This window comes from Eurypyga helias, unplaced genomic scaffold (genome assembly GCF_000690775.1).
Source record: "Eurypyga helias isolate BGI_N326 unplaced genomic scaffold, ASM69077v1 scaffold28898, whole genome shotgun sequence".
In the NCBI taxonomy this organism is placed as follows: Eukaryota; Metazoa; Chordata; class Aves; order Eurypygiformes; family Eurypygidae; genus Eurypyga; species Eurypyga helias.
Window position 1 is genome coordinate 360 of NW_010268017.1, and position 10,485 is coordinate 10,844.

General features: G+C 54.8%; 1 protein-coding gene across 1 annotated transcript; it reads left to right on the forward strand.

The window, feature by feature from the left end:
- Window positions 1-26: 26 nt before the first annotated feature.
- LOC104514074 (cullin-9-like) lies at window positions 27-9,052 on the forward strand (the record flags this gene model as incomplete). The annotated part of the gene is made up of 12 exons (XM_010157620.1): window positions 27-123; window positions 322-685; window positions 1,003-1,143; window positions 3,639-3,803; window positions 3,903-4,066; window positions 4,811-4,904; window positions 5,125-5,199; window positions 5,660-5,770; window positions 7,042-7,159; window positions 7,980-8,113; window positions 8,313-8,397; window positions 8,883-9,052. Coding segments are annotated over 12 exons (1,718 nt in total), but the record flags the coding sequence as incomplete, so codon positions are not given.
- Window positions 9,053-10,485: the final 1,433 nt, after the last annotated feature.

Consider the following 10,485-nt stretch of genomic DNA (forward strand, 5'->3'; position numbering starts at 1 on the left):
TCACGTCTTGGAATACGTCTCCGCAGAGCTCTCAACACCCGTTGGGGGCCAGGCGCAGGTGGTTTTCCAGAACAGGCCACCAGAGGAGTCTGCGGATGAGGACAGCATAGACTGCCTGTACGGGTAGGGATGGAGTCACCAGGTGTGGGGGGTTGTTCATCTCCACCAGACGGTGGAGATCAAGACGGCGGTGAGCCCAGCCTCTGCCGCCCAGAGACAGACTTTCTCTACCTTCAGGTAGACGAGGCCGTGGCTGCGCGGGGAGCAGACCCCCCGGCCTGGGTCCACCCTGAATGGAGGTGACACATTTCTCCACATCAGGTTGAATCCTGGCGTCAGCAGGCTGGAGGAGTTTCTCATGGCAATGCTGCAGGTGCCAATGGGCCATACGCTTAGTCCGGAGGAGGCGAAGCTGCTCATGAACCAGACAGTACAGCAGGTCCAGGATACTCTGAGCATCCCGGAGGATGTTGCTCGGCACCTCCTCATGCACTGCAGGTGGAATGTGGACTTCCTGGTCCAGAGCTATGTGGAGAACCGTGAGGGCCTGCTCGTCTCCTCGGGGCTGCAAGTACTGGATGCCCAGCCTGCCCCGAGCCCAGGAACCCACTGCCCAGTCTGTGTGAACCAGCTGTGTCCCACTGAGGAGCCCCCAACCCTCTGCTGCATGCACTACTGCTGCAAGGTGAAGTCTGGGGGTCCTTGGCTCCTGTAACTTGGTAGGGAATCGCTGCTGCCTAGCTGGAGCAGCAGTTTCTATGTCTGAAGCTGTTAGCAGCTGATTTTCACAGAGCTCATGCATTCTCTTTTTTTCAGTTCCCTTGTTTGTTGTGACCCTTCAGCTCCTGATTAGTCTGTTCCTATTTTTGTGCTTTTGAGTACTTACCGAGGGTTTGCGGTGCTTTCATGCACCCTCGTCTGCGCGAGGTGGGCTTCCAGGGTCACGTAACCCAGGCGGTGCTGCTCCTTTTAGCTCTGATCTCTCCTCTTCTGCCTTCACAGCCCTGTTGGAGTGAGTATCTCACGACTCGCATTGAGCAGAACATGGTTCTCAGCTGCACCTGCCCCATATCCGAGTGCCGTGCGCAGCCAACTACAGCCTTCATTTGTTCCATTGTTTCCTCCGAGGAGATTATAGCCAAGGTGAGGTAGGAGAGGCAGTTACTGGGTGTCCAAGCTCTGTTTTGTTTTGGACAGCACCAGCAGATAAGCTTGCTGCTGCTTTTCCCCTTCCCACTGCTAAGCCTGGCAGTGTCACAGTTGAGGCAGAGCAGACCCAGGGGTGTCTGCTGTCTCTGGTCGTGGTCCATCCCGGCTACTCAGGAAAGCGTAACGTCAGCCAAAGAGCGCAGTGGCGTTTCCTCTGCGCGTCTCCAGCAAGCAACATTTCAGATCCATCCTTGGTCGAGGCCCGGGTGAGAGCTGTGGTGCTGGCAGCTCATGACAGGTACCCTCTGCTGGCATGCTGGAAGCAACTCTAAAATCTAGGACAAATGACAAGGAAACATTTGGCAATTTCATTTTATCGCTGCATGAATGACCCCGATGTCCTTTCTCTTCCTTCAGTCTTTGGCTTTGAGCACCTCAGGTTTATTTGGAGATGCTGGAAGTTGCCATGTCAGACTTAATCTTCACTCTGAGTCTGTGTGGGTCTACAGACATACCTAACCCAGACTCCCTGAGCTCTGCTCACCTTAGTCCTCAGGTAGCAGGAGCTGCTTGTTCTGAGGCAGAAACTACTGTTCTCCCTATTCTTCCAGTTTTTAGTTATTACTTAGAGTTGAACATCCTCCCCACATAATGGCAGAGCTGTGGCTGTTGCATGACAGGCTTTTTTTGTTAATTGCTGGACAGAACAAGTGTCTCATCTATTGTCCACTGCTCTGTTATTTGACAGCTCTCCACCAACAATTGCTTCTCCAAAAATATTCTCCTCCTCTTGTTACTGTCATTATGATCCTGTGTGAACAGTCATAAAGAGAAACGAACAGCAGCCATACCTTATATTTTTTCTTCAAGCTTGCTAACTGGCAACCAAAATGGGCAAGGCTACAGAAACGCATTTCCTTCGACGTATCTCGTGCGTTGTTTTCCGTTCTTGGAGAATTAGTGCATGTATCTGGGCAGCTAGTTCTTTGCAAATCCTGTAGTCACAGTTGTCTGAGAGCAGGATTTAATACCCGCTTGTTATGACTGTTTTATTAAAAATAATTATTGCAGGTCAGTTTTAACAAGTTGCTCCGATGCTCTCACTGAAATCTTACCTGTTCCTCTCTTTGCTCCGTACGTGGTATGGCCGGAGCATCAATGCCTCATGCAGAGTCACGCATGCAGTCACAGAATAATTTAGGTTGCAACGTTCTGTGGACAGCTCTGCTCCAACCCTGCGCCCAAAATATCCAGGTTACTGTGTGAAGATCTAACGCTGCCCTTGAAGCATACTGCTTCAGCTTCACGCTTCCCCGAGTCTTACACTGAGGTAGCTCTAGGCGGTGGTAGGATTCCCCCCCTGCTGCCTTCTCCCTGTGCTGCACGGAGCCAGCTCTTGCCACCTCCCCTCCCACGTCCCGTGCTCCAGCCGCTGACTGTCATGTTGGCCTCTGGATGACATTTTCCCTAATCTGTTAATCTTCTTGTACTTGGTAGCCCAAACTGTTCCCAGTATCCAGTTGTGTCACCAGTGCCAGTCAGCTGTGAGAAATCCCTTCCCTTGCCTGCTGGCTGCACTCTTGCTGATGCAGGAATATTTGCGTTCAAGCTTCTTGTGCTTGTGTTTCTACAAAACCTAAAGACCCTGTCACGCCTCTGAAAGAGGTTTTCTCTCAGCCTTGTTTCCCTCAAGTTCCTCGACAGCCTGTTCTTCGGAGGTGGTCTTCCATTGTGCTCCCAGGGATTCTTGCCCTAGCCTCCGTACCAGGATTAACTCCAGCACATGTGAAGGTTCCTCCAAGATTTGTTGATCGGTGTCATGTGGAATTTGGCACCTTCTTGATTGTGCCTGGCTGGCTTTATTCCCACAACCTCACTGGCCACTTGTTCCCTATCCTTTTAGGCTTCCTGAGAGCAGCTCTTGCTCTTATGGTTCCAGTAGGAATCCTGGATTCGCTCCAGCAGCCGCATCTCTGTTTGCTTAGCCAAGAGAAGGCTCAGGGGTGGATCTTACCAACATGTGTAAGCACATGGGTGGGATTAAGGAGCCAGATTCTTCTTGGTGGTACGCAGTGAAAGGATAAGAGGCAGTTGGGCACTAATTGAAATACAAGTAATTCCATCTGAACTTAAGAAACTGTTTTTTAATAATAGGGGCAGTGCGACATTGGAACAGGTTGGGCAGAGGCTTGTAGTCTCTATCTTTGGGTGTGATCCAAACCCCACTGAACATCGTCTGGAGCAACCCTGCTTTGAGCTGGAGGGGTCGGGCTGCTTTTCATCTCCGTGGGTGCCTTCCAACCTCAGCTACTGTGTGTTCCTGTGGAACGGCCTTCGGCCATGCCGCAGGGAGTGGGGAATTCACACAGAGGGAACGAACTCCCTGCTGTTGTGTTGTGAGCAAGAGCCCAGAGGCACCAGACCCCAGTGGTAAGGCCTAGCCATGCAGCTTCTCTGCCTTAAACCTCCTTCCTGGCTTCTTCTTGCAGTATGAAAAAGCCCTCCTCAGAGGTTACGTTGAGTGTTGCTCCAACCTGACGTGGTGCACCAACCCTCAGGGCTGTGATCAGATCATCCTTAAGGATGGACTCGGCTATGGGGCAGCCTGTTCCAAGTGCTTCTGGATATCCTGCTTCAACTGCAACTTCCCAGAGGTGAGGCTGAGCTGAATCACGGGCAATACTGTCTCGGGTTCGGCACACATCTTCCCGCTTGTGTGCGGTTGACCCTCTCTCTCTCTCTCTCTCTTTCAGGTAAGATATCCTGCCAGCTGCAGCCACATGTCTCAGTGGGTGGATGATGACGGGTACTACGAGGGAATGACAAGCGAAGCTCAAAGCAAACACCTGGCTAAGCTCATCTCAAAGCACTGCCCCAGCTGCCAGGCTCAGATAGAGAAAAACGAGGGGTGCCTGCAGTGAGTATCCGTTGCTGTTTGCCACCGGAGGCGGGAGAGGGCGCAGATGTACAGTTAGGTCCATTGGGCTTTTTTTTTGGTGGCTGTGGAGTAAGAGCAGACTTAACCAGCCTAGCCCTGTAGCAGAACCACAACTGTCTGCCCTCAGAACCCGCTGTAGACCTGCAGAGGCGCAGGTTAGGGCAGGGGGTAGCTCGGCGCTGTTTTTTTCTTTCAGCCTCACCTATTACCTGTAGCTTCGAACAATTTCCTTTTAACTGCCACTTTTGAATCGGCTCGGATCTCTGGCAGCTTTTTACATGCCAGGGAGGTGACCTCCAGCTTTGAAGCCGGGCCTTAAGAGACACCGCTCGTTCCCCTCTTGCACCGGCACGGCCCTTGGCACCCAGCGAGGGTTTGTCTCCACGTGGTGTGTTGTGACCCCCGGGGCCACGCAGTGCCTCTCCGCCCCGGGGAGCGCTGCGTTACGGGTGGGGAGAGGTGAGGTGCTGGCGTGGGACAAGCCTCAAACCACAGGGTTCCCCCTTCAGCTGCTTGGCACCGCGAGGTTGTGCTGCCACTTCACCCAGCTCGTTTTTGGAGCGGCGGTGGCTCGTTTTAAGCCTCGTCTGTGGCAAAGGCTGTAAAAAATACACGCAGGGAAATGCGTGGTGCCGGGTGAACGGAAGTGACCCCAGCCACGAGATGTAGGGGAGCGCTGGGGGGCTGTCGGCACCGTGTGATTCCCACTGTCCTGCCACACAGCATGACGTGTGCCAAGTGTAACCACGGCTTCTGCTGGCGGTGCCTCAAGCCCTGGAGGCCAACTCATAAGGATTATTACAACTGCTCTGCTATGGTGAGTGGTTTGCTGTATCCCACCGGCTCACGCTTGCCTGCAGCTGCGCGTGGCCCCTCGGGGAGCGTGGGGATCTCCGCCGTCGCCCTTTACGCCGCGCTTTGCGCACTTGCTGCTAGTATCGCCCGTGTTGTCAAAGTCTGTGCGTGTGGGAGCCGTGTCCAGGCCCCCCCAGTGCTGCAGGGAGATGGCGACGGGTCACTTCTACCTTTCCTTCCAGGTGAGTAAAGCAGCTTGGCAGGAGAAGCGTTTTCAGGATTACAACGAGAGATGCACCTTTCATCACCACGCGAGGGTAAGGCCTCCTCCTTCCTTTGCGGGTGCTGACTTCTCCCTCAGCCCTGGGGAGCAGGACGGTTTCTGTCCTCTCTCAGGGTATTTCGCCCGACGCTGGGAGGCAGGCTTCAGATCCGGGGTGGGGGATGCCCCGTCACTGCGCCCTGCTCTGAGGGAAGGGGTAGTTCCAAGCCTGGGGTGGGAGCTGAGCGCCTCGCCTGGGGTGTTTGCGTGCCCAAACAGAAGCAGTGGCAGCTGCGGGTTGACCTCGGTCTAGCTCGGAGCTACTGTGAAAGGTTGAAGTGGTGGCACAGTGAAGGTGTCATAGTTGGGTGCAGTAAATGCCCTCCTGCTGCCTGCATCTTCTGGGATGGCACCTCAGGATGCTTAGTAATCATCTGTGTGGAAAGTGCTGTTTTTTCAATCTTGTGGAGCTTGAGATTGACTTGTTTTTCCCTTTCCTCCTGTGGTTATTGCAGGAATTTGCCATGAATCTGAGGAACAGGGTTTCTTCCGTCAGTGAAATGCCAAAGATTAGGACTTTGACCTTTGTTCTTGACGCCTGCAAAGTGCTAGAACAGGCACGGAAGGTAAGGCTGGTTAACAGGCTTGCTGAGGCTTAGGCCTAGTTCTGTTGGTGTGTTTTCTGCCGCTCTCAAAGTGAGGAGATGCCTCCATTGCAAGGGGAAAGCAGGAAAAGCGCGAGGGGAGGAGGAGCGTCAGGGCAGGGGAGAGTTGCTCATGTCTGCCTTTCCCTGCTCTCCCTCTGAGCTGGGCTCTGTCTGCGGTGTTCCTCACGGTCAGGTCAGAGGATTTGGAGCTCAGCTCAGGTTGATGCCACAGAAGAAGCACAAGGATTTATTTAGGGTTTCTTTATACTGGGTTTGGTCCGTACTGGTTTGAAAGGCCCCAGCTGTGGTACGTACATCTGAAAGCTCTCCCCGTGCCGTGTTATGGTTAGGAAGTCCATCTTGATGCTCACGTTATGATGTTACTTTCTCAACTCCATTTCGCGAGCCGTAGGTGTTTTGGGAGCACTGAGTTACCTACTGCGTGCCCGGAATTACGAAGGATTTGCGGCACAGCCACTGGATGTGTGCAGTAAGGCTGTGACAGCATAGGCCTGCAATGTCCTCTGTCCCCTGAAGCGTAGGAAGGAGGTGGGAATTGCCTTTGCAGTGTGTACCTGGTTTGTGCAGGCAGACTTGGATTTGAGGGAGGCATGTGGGAGAAGGGTGTCTGACCCCGTTTTCTACTCTCGGGGCAGCAGCCCCTGTGTTTGCCAGGATACATATCGCTGGTGCTTGCTGCTGCTGGCTTCTCTGTCCCATCTCTTCAAGTGGGAACAGCGGCCTTGTTTCCTGCTGGGTGCCTGGGTGGCTTTAGGGGGTCGTTTCTTCATAGCAGGAGTTTGTCGGTTGTGGTGGGCTCTCGGTGCGGTGCAGCACCATCCCCGCTTCCCCCCGGGCTCAGTTCGTTGCCCCTTGGGGTCGACCTGGGCTGCCCAGCGATGCGTAGGTTCTGCGCGCCGGTTGTTGCGACACTCGGCCTGCTGGTCAGTCACACTTGGTACGCGTTGACAGTCCGTTCTCGTGATGGCTTGTGGGGCGGGGGGGCAACAAGCGGGTATTTCAGACTTCACCACCAAGTAATTACACATTCATTTCCAACCCCACGAGTAGCTCTGGGTAGCCTGGCTCTGCTGCCACTTGGCATGACGGTTCACTGCGCTGTTGCCACAGGCTACCGGGTGTCTCAGCCACTGATCCGTACTGAAGTCTGCAAGGGTTTGCTGCTGCTCTCTTTTTGCCCACTCTGAACTCGGAGGAGGATGCTTACAGCACGATCTGTCCTGCTCCAGGTGCTGGCCTACTCCTGTGTGTACAGCTACTACAACCAGGACACTGAGAGCATGGATATTGTGGAACAGCAGACTGAGAGCCTAGAGCTGCACACTAATGCTCTGCAGATCCTTCTGGGTAAGTCCTGCAGCCTCTCCAAAGTAGCATTCCCAGCTGTCTGGTTCAGAGGGTCTGTAGTGGGCGATAGCACACACAGCAGCACCCAGCTGGTCTCTCTCGCTTCTCCCAGCCCATTTTTGCCTCCTTTATGCCATTTCTGGAAAGTCCGCTGAAGCAGTTTGGCTGCCAGTGGAGATGGATCATAGAATCACAGAATCATGGAATGGTTTGGGTTGGAAGGGACCTTAAAGCCCATCCAGTTCCACCCCCCCTGCCATGGGCAGGGACACCTTCCACTACACCAGATTGCTCAAAGCCTCATCCAGCCTGGCCTTGAACCCTTCCAGGGATGGGGCATCCACAGCTGCTCTGGGCAACCTGTGCCAGTGCCTCACCACCCTCTCCAGGAAGAACTTCTTCCTGATATCCAATCTAACCCTCCCCACTTTCAATTTAACCCCGTTCCCCCTTGTCCTGTCACTACAGGCCCTTGTAAAAAGACCCCCCCAGCTTCCTTGTAGCCCCTTCAGGTACTGGAAGGTGCTATAAGGTCTCCCCGGAGCCTTCTCTTCTCCAGGCTGAACAAGCCCAACTCTCTCAGCCTGTCCCCATGGCAGAGGTGCTCCAGCCCTCGGAGCATCTTCATGGCCTCCTCTGGACTCGCTCCAACCAGTCTGTATCCTGTGCAGTAAGGAGCAACCTGTTCCCTTCTGGAAGAGGAGTGTGTGTGCACAGGAGACATAAGTAGCTGTGACAGGCTTCATAATCACAGCCAAGGGACTCAGTCTCTGCTTGAGGGTGCAGGAAGCAGCGTGACGTTGTTGGCCGTGTCTTGCAGAGGAAACCCTGCTGCAGTACCAGGACCTGGCCTCTTCTCTTCGGCTCCTGAAAGCAGAACATTTCAGTGCTGGGCTGGAGTTGGTGCACCAGATCAGGGAGCGTCTCTTTGCAATCCTCTGGCATTCCACACAGGTGAAGTCCACGTGCCCATCAGTGGCTTCTCTCGCTCTCCTCTGGTTGGGTCTTGGGCAAACCTCGAAAGGGGCTCGATCAGCTGAGGGGGTGGACTCTCAGCAACGTGTCTTCCCTTTCTGGGAAGGGGTTCGCAGCCCAGGGTACACCCCAGATCACATATTGTCTCTCTCTTCCGGCTGTTCCTCTGTGCTAGCAGGATTTCCACGTTGGGCTCCAAACTTTGTCGGATCCTGCTCAGAGAAAGGCGAGACTCTCGAACGTGCCTACTTCGGCCCGGGCCAGTATAGGGTGAGTGTTCTTGGGGTGACGAGAACCACTGTTTAAACCAAGGAACACAGCTGGCATCTGCTGTGACCAGTCCCCTCTGACAGTGGCTGCGTTTCCAGGGGCTGAACAGGGTGCTGAGCGTTGTGAGAGAGAAGGACAACTAAGTCATGAGGCGCTCTGCTTCAGAGCAGGGTTTCGGGTCTCCTCGGGAAGAGACGGAGGCACCAGAGCTGGTGGCAGACCGCAGCTTGTTGGCCCGGCCAAGGTCTCTCTGACGTGCGCAGATGAGGCCATTAATCCCCCTCTCCTGGGTGCACCTTGCGTGGCTGCTGTGTCCCTGAGGCAGGGCTCGGGAGGGGGATGCTGAGGGAATGGCAGCAGGGAGGACAGGGGTAGCGTGGCGTGGGTTGTGGTTGCTGCTCACAGCCGGGGCTCTGCTCTGACGCTCTCCTCCGCAGCAGGCCAAAACGTTCCGTCACGTGTGACTCCCCCAACACAGACGAAGGTGGCAAAGAGGTTGAAGAGGAGGAGTATGACCCGCAGTGGCAGGAAGACTACGATGACGACGACGACGATGACGACCTCGATGAAGACAACTTTCTGTTCGATGATGAGTCAGATAACCTTGACTGCGACTCCTACTTTGACGATGATGATGCCTACGACTAGAAGCGGGCTGTTGCCTCGCCTGCCAGCCTGGACTGCTGCCCCTACTCTGTCTCAACCTGTTTGCATTAGTGTATGTCCTCGAGGCGGCGTGGAGCTCTCGGGCACGAGAGAGAGGCGTTTCCTCTGGGGGCTCTTCGCTCAGTGACTCCCCTTTACTGTGCAGAAACGTTGGTCTGGACAGACAAGCTGTATTACTGTGGTCGCCTCTCTCCGAAAGGGAGACCCCCTGATGGAGGGGGGCATCTTGTTTGCTGTTTGTTGCAGTAGTTATCTTCTCTGCTATGCAGCAGGACAGGCTGCTGGTGGGGGCACGAGTTTGCTGGACTGTGTTTCAGTGTATAAAGGTATGCACGCCCGCCCGCCCCCACGTGGGAGATATATATATATATATATGCAGAGGTTGTTCAGATAAAAATTTATCTTTGGAAAAAACCCCCCACCCTGAGGAACAAGGGTTGAAAAATAAGTTCTGTTTAAAAAAAAAAGGGTTTTCTTCTAGCACAAGCCTCCGTGGTGTCTGTGGGGAACATGGGTGTGAAGGCACAGCCAGATGTTCTCGGGGGAGGAGGGTGTGACCTGAATGTGCTCATCTCAGGAGTTCCTTGTCAAATGGGTGTAGGTTCAGCATCCTCACCTCGGCCACACTGTCGGCCCTGCGAAGGGGCTTTTCCTTCCTGGGCAGGTCAGGGAACCACGGGGAGGGGTGGGAAAGAGGGCAGGGGGCCAGACTGCACGGCACGGTGGGGCTGGTGCAAGGCAGGGTGCCCGTGTGTTGACGGAGGTGGTAACAGCTGGTGCCCATCAGAAGGCGGATGGGGGACTGCTGTCAGGCTTGAAGGGTGATTTGGAGGTGTGTGGGATTATTTTGGAGATAGAGGGCTCTTAGGCCTTGGGTGTCATCTAGGAGGAAGGAGGGGCTGTTAGAGGATGCTGAGCAGGAGACTGTCTGCCAGGGGCAGACCAGGGAGAGAGGACTGAGTTTTCCCGCTCTCCTCCCCCTGCCTTGCTCCTAGTCCAGAGTCTGTTGTGGTGGAAGTCCCAACTCTGCTTCCCCCTCTGGGAATGGGCTCCCTGCCCGCGGGAGTGACACCCTCTCCTCGAGGCCACTGGAGGGTGAGATGTGGTGGGGGTGCCCAGGCAGCCTCACCTTTCCCAGTGTGGCCAGTCCTGGCGGGAACAGCCTGAACTCCCCAGGCTGTTGGGGGACCACGCAGAAAGCCCTAGTTGTCAGAGTTCCTCGTATGGAGACACATGCCCAGCGCTCCTCATCCGCTGTCTCCTGGATGCCTGCTTAAACCCCAAGAGTCAGTAGGACCATGCAGCCCCTGCTTTTCCTGGATGATATTTGTAGGGAAGGTCAAGCCTTGATCTTCTGCCCCGCCTTAGGACACCTGTGTTTGAGGCCTAACTGCAGAGCCCACAGGAGCCCGTGC